Source organism: Salvelinus namaycush, chromosome 29, assembly GCF_016432855.1.
Source record: "Salvelinus namaycush isolate Seneca chromosome 29, SaNama_1.0, whole genome shotgun sequence".
In the NCBI taxonomy this organism is placed as follows: Eukaryota; Metazoa; Chordata; class Actinopteri; order Salmoniformes; family Salmonidae; genus Salvelinus; species Salvelinus namaycush.
The window spans coordinates 4,304,334-4,322,371 of NC_052335.1; the positions used below are offsets into that span (position 1 = coordinate 4,304,334).

Here is an 18,038-nt window from a genome sequence, read left to right on the forward strand (position 1 = left end):
AATTCATCTCAAAGGTGTTCAATGGGGTTGAGGTCAGGGCGCTGTGCAGGCCAGTCAAGTTCTTCTACACTGATCTCAACAAACTATTTCTGTATGGACCTCGCTTTGTGCATGGGGGAATTGTCATATCTATTTATTTAATTTTAATACACCTTTATTTAACCAGGTAGGCCAGTTGAGAACAAGTTCTCATTTACAACTGCGACCTGGCCAAGATAAAGCAAAGCAGTTCGACACATACAACAACACAGAGTTACACATGGAATAAACAAACGTACAGTCAATAACACAGTAGAAAATATATATATACAGTGTGTGCAAATGAGGTAAGATAAGGGAGGTAAGGCAATAAATAGGCCGTAGTGGCGTAGTAATTACAATTTAGCAATTAAACACTGGAGTGATAGATGTGCAGAAGATGAATGTGCAAGTAGAGATACTGTTGTGCAAAGGAGCAAAATGTAAATAACAATATGGGGGTGAGGTAGTTGGATGGGCTATTTACACATGGGCTATGTACAGGTGCAATGATCTGTGAGCTGCTCTGACAGCTGATGATTAAAGTTAGTGAGAGAGATATGAGTCTCCAGCTTCAGTGATTTTTGCAATTCGTTCCAGTCATTGGCAGCAGAGAACTGGAAGGAAAGGCGGCCAAAGGAGGGATAGGCTTTGGGGGTGACCAGTGAAATATACCTGCTGGAGGACATGCTACGGGTGGGTGCTGTTATGGTGACCAGTGAGCTGAGATAAGGTGGGGCTTTACCTAGCAAATACTTATAGATGACCTGGAGCCAGTGGGTTTGACGACGAATATGAAGCGAGGGCCAGCCAACGAGAGCATACATGTTGCAGTGGTGGGTAGTGTATGGGGCTTTGGTGACAAAACGGATGGCACTGTGATAGACTGCATCCAATTTGTTAAGTAGAGTGTTGGAGGCTATTTTGTAAATGACATCGCCAAAGTCGAGGATCGGTAGGATGGTCAGTTTTACGAGGGTATGTTTGGCAGCATGAGTGAAGGATGCTTTGTTGCAAAATAGGAAGCCGATTCTAAATTTAATTTTGGATTGGAGATGCTTAATGTGAGTCTGGAAGGAGAGTTTACAGTCTAACCAGACACCTAGGTATTTGTAATTGTCCACATATTTTAAGTCAGAACCGTCCAGAGTAGTGATGCTGGACGGGCGGGCAGGTGCGGGCAGCGATCGGTTGAAGAGCATGCATTTAGTTTTACAAGCATTTAAGAGCAGTTGGAGGCCACGGAAGGAGAGTTGTATGGCATTGAAGCTCGTCTGGAGGTTAGTTAACACAGTGTCCAAAGAAGGGCAAGAAGTATACAGAATGGTGTCGTCTGCGTAGAGGTGGATCAGAAAATCACCAGCAGCAAGAGCGACATCATTGATGTATACAGAGAAAAGAGTGGGCCCGAGAATTGAACCCTGTGGCACCCCCATAGAGACTGCCAGAGATCCGGACAACAGGCTCCCCGATTTGACACACTGAACTCTGTCTGAGACGTAGTTGGTGAACCAGGCGAGGCAGTCTTTTGAGAAACCAAGGCTGTTGAGTCTGCCGATAAGATGAAGAATGCATGTCTATGAAAAATGCATGGCTGTGTGCTCGATTTTATACACCTGTCAGCGACGGGTGTGGCTGAAATATCTACTAATTTGAAGGGGTGTTCACATACTTTTGTATATATAGTGTATATTTTCCCACTGGCATGAGACAATTGAAGTTCAGATGTTGCCTAGTAGACTCATGTTAACTAGCTAGCTTAGCTGGTTCATTGTTTCCCATCCGAGGAAGTTAGGCTAGTAAGCATTTTAGCTAGATAGCCTATGAAAACAAAAACTAATAGCGTACTGTATGACGGAGACACAGACTATTTTGCCAACATGAAAGAGAGGAGGATGGCATTGGCGTTCAGTAGTACACACACACACACACACACACACACACACACACACACACACACACACACACACACACACACACACACACACACACACAGAAATCAGTGCGACGGACAGCCACATTATATTTAGCTAAATTGATTGGACTAAATCGTTTCTGGTATCTTTAAGTTTGTTATCAGTGTATTAAACTAAGCATATATAGACTTGATGATTTGATGATGTCCAAATGTATAAGTTGCAATGGTGCTGGAAGGTGAGACAGTGCTTCTGTTGTCTTTGTGTTGACTTGTGGTAACTCTGTGGCTCTAAATCAGTAGCTGTTTCACAAACTGTCAAAAATATTAACTTGCTTGACCATGCTGCATGACTTGTAACTATTTGTTACATGCAATATTTGCTTTGTGGACTTCACTGGACAGATTCTGCTCTCTGGTTTTGTGATGAAACAAAACAAAAATGAAACAAACTTATGTTTAATTGCCTTTTTTCTGCCACTGTGTGACAATTGTATTTTGGTTGCCACAGCTTTATTGTAAACTCAGCAAAAAAATTAATGTTTCCCTTTTTCAGGAACCTGTCTTTCAAAGATAATTCGTAAAAATCCAAATGACTTCAGATCTTCATTGTAAAGGGTTTAAACACTGTTTCCCATGCTTGTTCAATGAATCATAAACAATTAATGAACATGTACCTGTGGAACGGTCGTTAAGACACTAACAGCATACAGATAGTAAGCAATTAGGTCACAGTTATGAAAACTTAGGACACTAAAGAGGCCTTTCTACTGACTCTGAAAAACACCAAAAGAAAGATGCCCAGGGTCCCTGCTCACCTGCGTGAACATACCTTAGGCATGCTGCAAGGAGGCATGAGGACTGCAAATGTGGCCAGGGCAATAATTTGCAATGTCTGTACTGTGAGACGCCTAAGACGACGCTACAGGGAGACAGGACGGACAGCTGATCGTCCTCGCAGTGTCAGACCACGTGTAACAACACCTGCACTGGATCGGTACATCCGAACATCACACCTGCGGGACAGGTACAGGATGGCAACAACAACTGCCCGGGTTACACCAGGAACGCACAATCCCTCCATCAGTGCTCAGACTGTCCGCAATAGGCTGAGAGAGGCTGGACTGAGGGCTTGTAGGCCTGTAGTAAGTTAGATCCTCACCAGACATCACCGGCAACAACATCGCCTATGGGCACAAACCCACCGTCGCTGGATCAGACAGGACTGGCAAAAAGTGTTCTTCACTGACGAGTTGCAGTGTTGCCTCACCAGGGGTGATGGTTGGATTCGCATTTATCGTCGAAGGAATGAGCGTTACACCGAGGCCTGTACTCTGGAGCAGGATCGATTTGGAGGTGGAGGGTCCGTCATGGTCTGGGGCGGTGTGTCACAGCATCATCAGACTGAGCTTGTCATTGCAGGCAATCTCAACGCTGTGCGTTACAGGGAAGACATCCTCCCTCATGTGATATCCTTCCTGCAGGGCCATCCTGACATGACCCTCCAGCATGACAATGCCACCAGCCATACTGCTCGTTCTGTGCGTGATTTCCTGCAAGACAGGAATGTCAGTGTTCTGCCATGGCCAGCGAAGAGCCCGGATCTCAATCCCATTGAGCACGTCTGGGACCTGTTGGATCGGAGGGTGAGGGCTAGGGCCATTCCCCCCAGAAATGTCCGGGAACTTGCAGGTGCCTTGATGGAAGAGTGGGGTATCATCTCACAGCAAGAACTGGCAAATCTGGTGCAGTTCATGAGGAGGAGATGCACTGCAGTACTTAATGCCACACCAGATACTGACTGTTACTTTTGATTTTGACCCCCCTTTGTTCACGGACACATTATTCCATTTCTGTTAGTCACACGGAACTTGTTCAGTTTTTGTCTCAGTTGTTGAATCTTGTTATGTTCATACAAATATTTACACATGTTAAGTTTGCTGAAAATAAACGCAGTTGCCAGTGAGGATGTTTCTTTTTTTGCTGAGTTTATATCACGGTGGCGTATGAGCAAATGGGTTATAGAGCAAATAACGCAATTATCACAACATAGGTTGTAATATGGCTTTTTGGTTTGGCTTCCTCAGTAATATTACCCACGCACCGCTACTGCTCCTAAGCCTGCGTTAACCTCAGACCTTATTTTCGGGGGTATATCCCAAAACCCCATTCATACCCCATTAATTTACCCATAGACTTTGGCCAATGAACCAGAGGTAGAAAATTCAAACTTATTTTAGTTTTTTAGGACAACAAGCTGGTGACCTCTACAGCGAACAGTAGTTTTCTGACGATTTAGCTACCTAGCTTTTGTTGTAGGCTAGTGTGCAGAGGCTGCAGCAGGTGTTATCGAAAAGGACGTTGTTGCTAATTTGTTAGCTTCACCCGTTTCAAGATGAACTTTCAACAAGAAGTTACGTTTCAAATGAACATCATCTGGTGAGTGGAATTATGTTTTTTAATAGAATGTTTCTTCTTCATTCAAGTGGTATACAAGTATTGTATTTATTATGGATCCCCATTAGCTGCTGCCAAAGCAGGAGCTCCACTTCCTGGGGTCCAGCAAAATTAAGGCAGTTTATACAATTTTAAAAACATTACAATACATTCACAGATTTCACAACACACTGTGTGCCCTCAGGCCCCTACTCCACCACTACCATATATCTACAGTATTAAATCCATGTGTATGTATAGTGCGTATGTTATCCTGTGTGTGTGTGTGTGTATGCATGTGTCTGTACCATGTTTGTGTTGCTTCACAGTCCCCGCTGTTCCATAAGGTGTTTTTTTATCCGTTTTTTACATCTAATGTTACTACTTGCATCAGTTACTTGATGTGGAATGGAGTTCCATGTAGTCATGGCTCTATGTCGTACTGTGCGCCTCCCATAGTCTGTTCTGGACTTGGGGACTGTGAAGAGACCTCTTGTGACATGTCTTGTGGGGTATGCATAGGTGTCCGAGCTGTGTGCCAGTAGTTTAGACAGACAGCTCGGTGCATTCAACATATCAATACCTCTCATAAATTAAAGTAGTAATGAAGTCAATCTCTCCTCCACTTTCAGCCAGGAGAAATTGACATTCATATTATTAATATTAGCTCTGTGTACATCCAAGGGCCAGCCGTGCCGCCCTGTTCTGAGCCAATTGCAATTTTCCTAAGTCCTTTTTTGTGGCACCTGACCACACGACTGAACAGTGGTCAAGGTGGGACAAAACTAGGACCTGCCTTGTTGATAGTGTTGTTAAGAAGGCAGAGAATGGCTTTATTACAGACAGACTTCTCCCCATCTTAGCTACTACTACATCAATATGTTTTGACCATGACAGTTTACAATCTAGTGTTACTCCAAGCAGTTTAGTCATTTCAACTTGCTCATTTTCCACATTATTTATTACAAGATTTAGTTGAGGTTTAGGGTTTATTGAATGTTTTGTTCCAAATACAATGCTTTTAGTTTTAGAAATATTTAGAGCTAACTTATTCCTTGCTACCCACTCTGAAACTAACTGCAGTTCTTTGTTAAGTGTTGCAGTCATTTCAGTCGCTGTAGTAGCTGACGTGTAAAGTGTTGAGTCATCCGCATACATAGACACTCTGGCTTTACTCAAAGTCAGTGCCATGGCGTTAGTAAACATTTAAAAAGGGGACTAAACAGCTACCATGGGGAATTCCTGATTCTAACTGGATTATATTTGAGAGGCTTCCATTAAAGAACACCCTCTGTGTTCTGTTAGGCAAGTAACTCTTTATCCACAAGTGGTATACAGTGGCAAGAAAAAGATATGTGAACCCTTTGGAAATGCCTGGATTTCTGCATAAATTGGTCATAAAATGTGATCTGATCTTCATCTAGGTCACAACAATAGACAAACACAGTCTGCTTAAACTAATAACACATAAACAATTATACGTTTTCATGTCTTTATTGAACACACCATGTAAACGTTCACAGCGCAGGGTGGAAAAATTATGTGAACCCTTGGATTTAATAACTGGTTGACCCTCCTTTGGCAGCAATAACCTCAACCAAACATTTTCTGTAGTGGTGGATCAGACCTGCACAACGGTCAGGAGGAATTTTGGACCATTCCTCTTTACAAAACTGTTTCAGTTCAGCAATATTCTTGGGATGTCTGGTGTGAACCGCCCTCTTGAGGTCATGCCATAGCATCTCAATTGGGTTGAGGTCAGGACTGACTGGGCCACTACAGAAGGCGTATTTTCTTCTGTTCAAACCATTCTGTTGTTGATTTACTTCTGTGTTTTGGTTCGTTGTCCTGTTGCATCACCTAACGTCTGTTGAACTTCAATTGGTGGACAGATAGCCTTACATTCTCCTGCAAAATGTCTTGATAAACTTGAATTCATTTTTCCATCGATGATAGCAAGCTGTCCAGGCCCTGAGGCAGCAAAGCAGCCCCAAACCATGATGCTCCCTCCACCATACTTTACAGTTGGGTTGATGTTGGTGTGCTGTGCCTTTTTTTCTCCACACATAGTGTTGTGTGTTCCTTCCAAACAACTCAACTGTAGTTTCATCTGTCCACAGAATATTTGGCCAGTAGCGCTGTGGAACATCCAGGTGCTCTTTTGCGAACTCTAGGACCTCATTGAGCATTCTGCACTGTGCTCTTGCAGTCATCTTTGCAGGACAGTCACTCCTTGGGAGAGTTGCAACAGTGCTGACCTTTCTCAATTTATAGACCATTTATCTTACCGTTGACTGACTTTTAGAGATACTTTTGTAACCCTTTCCAGCTTTATGCAAGGCAACAATTCTTAATCTTAGGTCTTCTGAGACCTATTTTGTTTGAGGCATGGTTCACATCAGGCAATGCTTCTTGTGAATAGCAAACTCACATTTTATGAGTGTTTTTTATGGGGCAGGGCAGCTCTAACCAAAATCTCCAATCTTGTCTCATTGATTCGACTCCAGGTTAGTTGACTCCTGACTCCAATTAGCTTTTTGTCAAGTATACTCCCTCTCCGGCCTCTAGGTCATCAGGCTGCTGATTATCCCGCACACCTGTCACCATCGTCAAGCGCACCAGCGCCTCATGACAATCACCTGGACTCCATCACCTCCTTGATTATCTTCCCTATATCTGTCACTCCCCTTGGTTCTTCCCTCAGGTGTTATTGACTCTGTTCTCTTGTCGGTGCGTTGTTTGTGTTTCGTGTTCATTGTTTTGTTTGTTTATTTCTTAAAACACTCCCTGTTCTTGCTTCCTGACTCTCAGCGCACTCGTTACACTTTTGGAGAAGTCTTTAGCCTAGGGGTTCACATACTTTTTCCAACCTACACTGTGAATGTTTAATTGATGTATTCAATATAGACAAGAAAAATACAATAATTTGCGTGTTATTAGTTTAAGCAGACTGTGTTTGCCTATTGTTGTGACTTAGATGAAGATTAGATCAAATTTTATGTCAAATTTATGCAGAAATCCAGGTAATTCCAAAGGGTTCACATACTTTTTCTTGCCACTGTACAAGGATTGTCCCAACTTCCAAGAACCCTAAGCTAACAAGAGCAATGTTGTTAGCGTAGGGATTCTTGAAAGTCGGTACAATCCTTGTATACCACTTGAATGAAGAAGATAAATAAAAAATTTGTCAACTCCGTAAAACATAAACTCTGAGGGCTGAAAAATCAATTTTCTATATTTTACAAATGCTTTAATTGAACTTTTATCTTTTGAGGCAAAAACACTGTATGTCCTTTTTTTGAGTATTTGTTGACTAACCCCTTTTGTCATTATTATAAAAAAATATATTTGTATCACTGTTCTGCAACATATGCTTAAACTATTTAATGTGCTAGATCTAATGGATAATGTTTGCTTTATAAATATTGTTCTATGTCCTGAATCTAGAAAAACATGCTAAAATGCTAACGAAATTTGCCCTGGAGCATTATATAGCTCTATAAAATAAAACAAAAAAAAGTTTGGAGATTTGAGTCACATTTGTTTATATTCTGATGATAGAATTAAACAAGGCCTTTAAACAGTTGTTGGACAATACATGTAAATATGAAATGCATTATATGATGTCTGACGGAGTTGGCATGAATGCAGTTAGTTGCATTTTATGAAGAATAAAAATAAAAAAAATCTTTACATGTGTGATGGTGGATACTTTGGTCTATCAAAATATATATTTAAAATGATGTCAATATTAAGACAAATATTTCTGGGAAAAAGTTGAGATTTTCCCGTCTTGTAAGAATCCCTGAGCTATATCTCAGAAAAGAACTTGCGTGTGAAACAGTGTTACATTTAAACTTTAGATCACAGATTATTTTGTGTGCTGAACTTGAAAAATATGTTTGCAACGGGAAGTAATAGCTATATATTTCGACTGGGAATGGTTGTGTTTTTGTGTTCTTATGATTGGAACCTACCTGCTTATTATGTCAGAGTGAATGTGCTGCTTATTCTTTAACATCATGCTGTGAGTGACTGCTCTCTTTCTATCAGCCCTCTGTGTTTTACAAAAAGTGTTCTCTCCTACATGGAGTGTGCCGGTATTACGGACACTGTCCTTTCAGCATCACACGCCTGTTACACTCACATCCTTTCATGTGTCACTGTTGTCACTTTTGGTGATAGTGGGATAGTGATGGCGTTAGGCTATGCAAGCAGTGTGGTTGTTGTTGCCGGTAGCATTATCTGTACGGGTGCTGTCTCTGTGAGTGGCAGCCAAAAGCGTGGCTCAGCCTCAGCCATGTTTGATTCAGATGGGTGCATTAAGTGATGCAATGTTTGTGTTATTAGTCTTGATTTGAGAGTTTGGTACAATGTGTTCGAAGATCATTTTTTTTCACTGAAGGCCTAGGTCCAATAGCGGTTCCAATAAGGTACACCGTTGACTCAACCAACCATGTGATGCCAACCATACAGAAAGAGTATCACAGAACTGAGCGTCTGAACGTAGGGAGAATTCTCATAATGATAACAATAACAAGATATTACATCATAGTAATATGATAATGTGCTGTCGGACTGTCTATCTTCGGTTGGATTTGGAGCCGAGAGAGAGACGCTCTCGGGCGTATTTACTCAAACACACTGAGTGCTCTATTTCTATTGGTCAAATCAACATTGAATGGCAGGCTGGCTATGTCTGGAGCCATTCTGAGGGTGGCAGGGAGGGCCCAGCCATAACAGCACATTACCCACACATTACCATCCCAATGTGAGTGTCATGTCTGAGAAGAGGTGTATTAATAAAGTTGTGCCTACTTGAATGGCAACAGAGATGAAGAGGAAGGCAGCAGTCAAACTGAGGTAGGGACCGTGTCGCATCACCAGGATGAAGCCCTTGTGGAACGGGATCTGCTTCTCCGTCTTCGAAATGTACGGATCTGTGCGAGGAAGAAAAGGAATACGTTTTTTATCCCAACCCTAAATTAAGCCCATAAAGCACCACGCATTCTGTGATGAAAGAATATACAGTAGCATGAGTGAGACACGTATGGGGGATTTCGCTTCCAATCTGGCAACCCTGTAGCTGCCCCTGCATTGCAGCATTGCTATGCTCTGTCTGTTCCACAGGGTTTGCCACTACAGAGAACCAGAACTAACAGGTTCACTGGTGGTGAGGTCAGCAGTTCACTGATAGCCTCCATGTGCATGAAAACAAAGACGTATTCATTTTTATACCCTTATTTTAGCAGGGAGTCCCATTGCGACCAAGGTCTCTTCTCTTTTGCAAGTGAGCCATGCATCTCACAATTGCACAGAGATATGGGGGGTAGATTCTCTCCTTTTACACTTAATACTTCATTCTTTATTGTCCTTTTTTCCCCCTGAGCTAGATACTCATTGGATAAGGCTGGAGCTAGCTAAATAGTCTAAAAACAATGTGACTGAGTGCTACTGTGCTTACTGGTACTTTGCAAATGAGGTTAGAGTGAAATATGAGAGGGGGAAGAAAGCACACACACTTGCTGGGGAAAAGTGTGCACAAACACACACACACGGGCTTCCAGAGTGGCGCAGCGGTCTAAGGCTGCGTCACTACAGATACCACGTCACTACAGATCCTGGTTCGATACCGAGCTGTGTTGTGAGACCCATGAGGCGACGCACAATTGGCCCAGCGTCGTCCGGGTTAGGAGAGGGTTTGGCCGGCCGGGATGTCCTTGTCCTATCGCGCTCTAGCGACTCCTGTGGCAGGCCGGGTGCATGCACGCTGACACGGTCGCCAGGTGTACGGTGTTTCCTCCGACACATTGGTGCGGCTGGCTTCTAGGTTGAGCAAGTATTGTGTCAAGAAGCAGTGCGGCTTGTTAGGGTCGTGTTTCGGAGGACGCACGGCTCTCGACCTTCGGCTCTCCCGAGTCCGTATGGGAGTTGCAGCGATGGGACAAGACTGTAACTACCAATTGGATATCACGAAATTGGGGACAAAAAGGGGGTACATTACATTTTTTTATAATAAAATAAACACACATGCACACATGCAAAACACACACACACACACACACACACACACACACACACACAAACATACACAGAGACTCACCATCTCTCTCTTTGACTCCCAGGAACATGACCACAGTGCAGATGAGAAACACTCCTCCTATCACACCAGCAGCAATCATATACACCTCCTTCTGCAAGAGGATAAAAGTAGAGAGAGAAAACAATCATATACTGTACACCTCATTCTACAAGGAGGACAGAGCGCATATACACCTTCTGCAAGAGGATAAAAGTAGAGAGAAAAAACAATCATATACTGTACACCTCATTCTAGGTGGACACCTCATTCTAGAGCATATACACCTCCTTCTACAAGGAGGATAGAGAGCATATACACCTCCTTCTACAAGGAGGATAGAGAGCATATACACCTCATTCTACAAGGAGGATAGAGAGCATATACACCTCATTCTACAAGGAGGATAGAGAGCATATACACCTCATTCTACAAGGAGGATAGAGAGCATATACACCTCATTCTACAAGGAGGATAGAGAGCATATACACCTCCTTCTACAAGGAGGATAGAGAGCATATACACCTTCTACAAGGAGGATAGAGAGCATATACACCTCATTCTACAAGGAGGATAGAGAGCATATACACCTCATTCTACAAGGAGGATAGAGAGCATATACACCTCATTCTACAAGGAGGATAGAGAGCATATACACCTCCTTCTACAAGGAGGATAGAGAGCATATACACCTCCTTCTACAAGGAGGATAGAGAGCATATACACCTTCTACAAGGAGGATAGAGAGCATATACACCTCATTCTACAAGGAGGATAGAGAGCATATACACCTCCTTCTACAAGGAGGATAGAGAGCATATACACCTCATTCTACAAGGAGGATAGAGAGCATATACACCTCATTCTACAAGGAGGATAGAGAGCATATACACCTCCTTCTACAAGGAGGATAGAGAGCATATACACCTCCTTCTACAAGGAGGATAGAGAGCATATACACCTTCTACAAGGAGGATAGAGAGCATATACACCTCATTCTACAAGGAGGATAGAGAGCATATACACCTCATTCTACAAGGAGGATAGAGAGCATATACACCTCCTTCTACAAGGAGGATAGAGAGCATATACACCTCCTTCTACAAGGAGGATAGAGAGCATATACACCTCCTTCTACAAGGAGGATAGAGAGCATATACACCTCCTTCTACAAGGAGGATAGAGAGCATATACACCTTCTTCTGCAAAGGCAGGAAGAAAACAAGAGTGTAAATCTATCCTTTATTTGTTTATTTGGATCCCCATTAGGTATTACATTACACTACTCTTCCTTGGGCCCACTATCAATATTTTTGTCTTCGGGTTACAGAAGGAGCACATCTGTACTGAGCCTTCCTCAATTTCTATTTTGCAACTCCACCCAAATACTGCACTTCAACTGTTATCCAAAAGTCACATTGCAAGATATCAATGTGTTTGTTGACCCTGTCATTTTACGCTAGCACTCCTTACATCGCTCTAGCAGATACTGGATCTCATAAAAAACTCAACAGATTAGATAAAAGCAAGTTCATTCTGATCCTTAAATACAGTCTACCAAAATACTATAGAGCCTTGAAGATGTCATGTTAACCCCAACAGGAACTGAACTGCCCTAAACAAATCCCGGCTTGTTTGCTATTTTTCCACGGGGCGCAGCTAAGTGGTTTATTATTATTTATTCACATCAAACGTTCTGCCAGTTTCTGAGGGACTGGAGAACTCGCCCCAGACGAATGTGCCACCCTCACCCGCAAACTCAGAGGAATCTAGTGGTGACAGTGCTCCAAGTGTGTGTGTGTTTGTGTGGTTGTGTGTTTGTGTGTAAGTGCTCAGCATGGCTACAGAAGGCCCTGCGTGGTGAGAGAGCCGAACCATCAAGGTTTACCCAGAATCATTCGGAAAGGCACCACTTGAGCCCCTGAATAGCCGCGGCGTGCCCGAATCCAACACGGAATAGTTTGGGCTGGAGCCCGCTTGCCGCGTTTTACCCATGAACCCATAAACCCCCTTTGCATTCACAAGATTCACAGCAGGGTTTCTGGGATGTCTCAGTGATGTTTTCATTGGCTATATGTACAGTATACTGCTAAGGAAATGAACAACCAGTTCCATTCAAATGTAATGTTCCGGCCTGGATTTGGCTGGAAATAGATGTTCAATATTGTTAGTCCCCTAATCCCAACAAACTGCATGTCGAGTTTGGGGTCTGGGGTTCATTCAGGTGTTTTGAATGTGATAAAATAGCCTTAATCACAAACAGACTGTGGTAACCCCCTCATTGTGGGGAGGGGTCTCTTATTTTAGGGAAGGGGTTTGATGACTGATGTCAGGGAGGAACCCCTTTTTGTGGGCAGTACCAGGGGAGGGGGGGGGGGGAGCTGTGGCATAGGCTCTTATTCATCCTATGGTCACTTCAAACCCAGGATGATAAATAATATATGTCTATAAAGCCCTCTTGAAGTTGGTACTTGGTAAGGCTACATTTCACCGCTAGACAGTCTGCAAACACAAACTTCATATTCATCATATTCCTTTTAGATTCAACAAATCACTCGTTTTATATCTTCTTGACCTTTAACTTGTCTCCTTGCAACTTTAAGGCTTTAAAAAAGTGAAGAAAAAGGAAAAGATGACCCTGAAAGTGCAGCCCTGAGGTAGCTGAGGACACCACTGTCAGTTACAGTTATTTTCAAAATCAGATCACCATGGTAACACCCCAGGTCAGGTTGTTTGTTGTCAGCAGTGACACTTACAGCATGTGACAGGAAGTCCTGGGAGTGAACGATTCTCTTGACGATCTCGGCCCCGCTGCCGTTGCCTAGGTGACCGGTGGACATGTTGTGGTGGGGGCAGTGCTTCAGGGTGTGGGCGCTCGCCACGATCTGACCCTGGATGGCAGCGCCAACTAGAGTACCCAGCACCTCCAGGGTCATACCTGCAATATAACACATTTATTGCAGTATTAAGTACTATCAAAACAGAATGACAGAATAGTGCCTGAATTTGATTGACAACGTAAGGTCTGTTTAATAGTGACCTACGATAGGCTGTGGCTGAGTCTCTCTCCTTCTGGTCCGTACTGAGGAACATGGTGAGGGCAGAGTAAGGCACATGGAAACACTGGGAAACACAGGAGAACCACAGAGGATATGATTGGATATGATTAGATATAGGACAGAGGGTCAGAGTCCATATAATTTCCACTTTTTGGGGATATTTTATGTTCCACTTAAGACGATGATTCACTGCAACATTAACTTTTAAGATCCTTAAGCTACAAATATACTTTTTTTTGCAAAGGCTGCGTCTCAATCCACCGCATCCGTTTATGCTGGCCTTCAGTGGTGGAAGGTAGGCGAGCTACAGGGGTGTTTGTCAGACCATGAGATGTCCCGAAAATCGGTCTTCTCGTGAAAACGTCTGTAGCATCTGAACTGTTCGGGCAACAAACTAATATGACCCCACTATGGAAAGGGGAGATTCTCATGAACAAGACGGTATTCTCCGTTTTGTGTCACGTGACTCATTTGAAGGTAACCGGTACCGGTAAAAATAAAAAAGTGAATTGTGGAGGTAGTTTTGTGCCAACTAAAAAAAGGGGTTAAATATGTGTCCGAAAAACACAAATATTTCCTTTGCTTTCTCCGAGACATAGGAAAGACACTTCAAAACTTTATTCCTTATGATAGATTTTTTGACTGGCTGTTTTGCCATTTATGAATGTGCATTCCATGTGTTTCAATGGGCTATAGTAGTAAAGGCCAAATTCAATATTTAATTATTTCTGTTTATATATACAGGGGTCCTAAAATTCCTAATCAAATAGCTACATGATCCATGGTATGACCATCTTAAAAACAATTCCATATGTTAGCTTAGTAGAACCCCCTCCCCCGTCTGTAAACCTCAGCTCTCTGTTTTCCTCTCAAGCTGCCCAGTAGAACAGTCAGCAACTATTCGCCTTCAACCCCAGCCTTTCTTCTCCTTTGTCATTTACACAACAGCTCAGTCAGCATTGTGAACGATGCAGCAACCGAACAACTGACCGGGCATCCAAAGAGACAACAGAAATAAACGCTGCCATGAAAGACTGTCCCAGCCCTTCTCCTTCTCTTCGGCCCAGGGCGGGATGGAGGGAAGGACGGATGGAGGGATGGCCAAGCATGTCATTTGTAGGGCCTTGTTGAAAAAAAAAACACATAAATGTATAGAATCCAATTTGACCAGAGCTTTGCCTCAAGTAAAAGGATTGGTCATCAAATCATGATTGAATGATAACACTGGCCTGTTTTTTTATATTGTTACTACTGTAGGGCTTTAAAGTGATAGCAGCCGTTCGTTCTCAGTCTCTCACACACAAAGACAAGGAAGTGAAGCTAAAAGTGGTAACCGGCATTTACCCATCCAGCGGTCTCTGGCAGGGCCGAGCACATACTTATCAAGTAGTTAGAATGACATGTCATTATAGGCCATCGCAATGTGGCTACGATGGGCAGTGGGCAACATGCTCTTTAGCATATGTTAAAAAGAGAGCAGAGGAAAGGGTGGGAGAGAGAGCAGAGGAGAGAGTGAGAGAGAGAGAGCGCAGAGAGAAAGAGAGAGAGAGAGAGAGAGAGAGAGAGAGAGAGAGAGAGAACGAGAAAAAGAGAGAGAAAGAATGGGAAAGGGTTTGAAGCTGTACCTTAGTAACAAAATAAACCTAAATAAACACACTTGTTTGAGGTGAACTATCAACAAGGTTTGGTTTTATGACATGTTGGCTCTGCTCACTATATTTTTGTGTTGGGTTCGGCAAGTCATCTCTGCTTATCTGTATCTTCTCTGGCAAATAAAAAGCTGTATCCAGGAACAATGGTAGGTGTATACTATGAGTAAACAAAGTCAGTGTTGAATAGTGTTAGATAAGATACTGTATCTGAGAATGAGGATGTGTAAATGGTTGTCCTTGTGGGCCAACACTTTTGTCGTAGGTAGCTGGCTGGTACTCACAGTGATGAGTGTCTGGTAGAGGCAGTAGAAGCCCAGGTACCACATGAAACGTCCATTTGTGAAGGGAGGAACAAACCAAAGGTAGAAGTAGGAGACCACCACAAACGGAGTACAGCCCACCATCCTACAGAGAGAAAAAGGGAGCGCAGGGTTATTGTTCTTGTTGCCTATCTTAATGGCCATTGTTTGAGCAAACATTTGAGTCGAATTTGGTATCTTTTTTTTATTGTGAAACTTTGGCCTCATTATAGGTTTGTGCAATTGATAAAGACATGGTAATTTACAGTGCCTTGCAAAAGTATTCGTCCCACTTGGCGTTTTTCCTATTTTGTTGCATTACAACCTGTAATTTAAATAGATTTTTATTTGGATTTCATGTAATGGACATACACAAAATAGTCCAAATTGGGGAAGTGAAATGAAAAAAAGAACTTGCTTTCCTAACAGGTCAGGGACAAAGTTGTGGAGAAGTACAGATCAGGGTTGGGTTATAAAAAAATATCTGAAACCTTGAACATCCCACGGAGCACCATTAAATCTAATATTAAAAAATGGAAAGAATATGGCACCACAACAAACCTGTCAAGAGAGGGCCGCCCACCAAAACTCACAGACCAGGCAAGGAGGGCATTAATCAGAGAGGCAACAAAGAGACCAAAGATAACCCTGAAGGAGCTGCAAAGCTCCACAGCGGAGATTGGAGTATCTGTCCATAGGACCACTTTAAGCCGTACACTCCACAGAGCTGGATTTTACGAAAGAGTGGCCAGAATAAAGCAATTGCCTAAAGAAAAAAATAAGCAAACACGTTTGGTGTTCGCAAAAAGACGTGTGTCAAGCCCTTCTTTATATTTTGGATAGGTCAAGGTGTGACTAGGGTAGATACGCTAGTTTTTGTATTGTCTAGGGGTTTTGTATTGTCTAGGGTTTTTGTATGTCTAGGGTTTTGTAGGTCTAGGTATTTGTATGTTTATGATGGCCTGATATGGTTCCCAATCAGAGGCAGCTGTTTGTCGTTGTCTCTGATTGGGGATCATATTTAGGTAGCCATTTCCCTTTGGTGTTTGTGGGTTCTTGTTCTATGTTTAGTTGCCTGTTTGTACTATTCATATAGCTTCACGTTTCGTTTTATTATTTTGTTAGTTTTGTTCAGTGTTCATTCTTTAATAAATAAGAATGTACGCACACCACGCTGCGCCTTGGTCCGATTCATACGACGAACGTGACAGAAGAACCCACCATAAATGGACCAAGCAGCGTGTTCAGGAGGAATGGACCTGGGAGGAGATTTTGGATGGAGCAGGACCCTGGACACAGGCTGGGGAGTATCGCCTTCCGAAGGAGGAAATAGAGGCAGCAAAAGTGGAACGGTGATATTACGAGGAGTTATACCAACGAGGTAGGCCACAGAAACCCCAATACATTTTTTTTGGGGGGGGGGCCACATGGAGCAGTCAGCGGAGCCGGGGAGCGAACCAGAGCCAGCCAGGGAGTCGGATGAGGAGTTTGACGCAAGATTCCGGAGAGAGGTGCTAGCATTGAGAGCGCTGCAGAGCGGGCGTGCTGGGGAGAGTGTGACTGGTCAGACACCGTGTTACGCAGTGATGCGCACGGTGTCTCCAGTTCGCATTCATAGCCCGGTGCGCTCTATTCCAGCTCTTCGCACTTGCCGGGCTCAAGTGAGCATCCAGCCAGGACGCATTGTGCCAGCTCTACGCTCCAGATCTCCAGTGCGCCTCCACAGTCCAGTACGTCCTATGCCTCCTCTCCGCACTCGCCCTGAGGTGCGTGTCCCCAGCCCGGTACCACCAGTGCCGGCACCCCGCATCAGACCTCCAGTGCGCCTCCACAGTCCAGTACGTCCTGTTCCTGCTCCTTGCACTCGCCCTGAGGTGCGTGTCCTCAGCCCGGGACCACCAGTGCCGGCACCACGCATCAGACCTCCAGTGCGCCTCCACAGTCCAGTACGTCCTGTGCCTCTTCCCCGCACTCGTCCTGAGGTGCGTGTCCTCAGCCCGGTACCACCAGTTCCGGCACCACGCATCAGGCATCCAGTGCGCTTCCAGAGTCCAGTACGGCCTGTGCCTCTTCCTCGCCCTGAGGTGCGTGTCCTCAGCCCGGTACCACCAGTTCCGGCACCACGCATCAGGCCTCCAGTGCTCTTCCACAGTCCAGAACGGCCTGTGCCTCTTCCCCGCACTCGCCCTGAGGTGCGTGTCCTCAGCCCGGTACCACCAGTTCCGGGAACCATGCATCAAGCTTCCAGTGTGCTTCCACAGACCAGAGCTTCCGGCGACAGTTCCCAGTCCAGAGCTTCCGGCGACAGTACCGTCCAGAGCTTCCGGCGACAGTACCCAGTCCAGAGCTTCTGGCGACAGTACCCAGTCCAGAGCTTCCGGCGACAGTACCCAGTCCAGAGCTTCCGGCGACAGTACCCAGTCCAGAGCTTCCGGCGACGTTTCACAGTCCGGAACCTCCAACGACGGGTCACAGTCCGGAACCTCCAGCGACGATCCCCAGTCCGGAGCCTCCAGCGACGATCCCCAGTCCGGAGCCTCCAGCGACGATCCCCAGTCCGGAGCCTCCAGCGACGATCCC

At 44.2% G+C, this 18,038-nt stretch overlaps 1 protein-coding gene across 1 annotated transcript in view; it reads right to left on the minus strand.

Moving 5' to 3' along the window:
• The window catches only part of LOC120024403 (major facilitator superfamily domain-containing protein 2B-like), a 39,290-nt gene that overhangs the window by 4,651 nt on the left and 16,601 nt on the right, over positions 1-18,038 (minus strand). Inside the window, exons 4-8 of the mRNA XM_038968644.1 lie at positions 15,441-15,564; positions 13,493-13,571; positions 13,205-13,386; positions 10,473-10,563; positions 9,188-9,309 (exon numbers count right to left, since the gene is read on the minus strand). Coding sequence (XP_038824572.1) covers positions 9,188-9,309; positions 10,473-10,563; positions 13,205-13,386; positions 13,493-13,571; positions 15,441-15,564 — 598 coding nt within the window. The remainder of the gene's footprint in view (positions 1-9,187; positions 9,310-10,472; positions 10,564-13,204; positions 13,387-13,492; positions 13,572-15,440; positions 15,565-18,038) is intronic.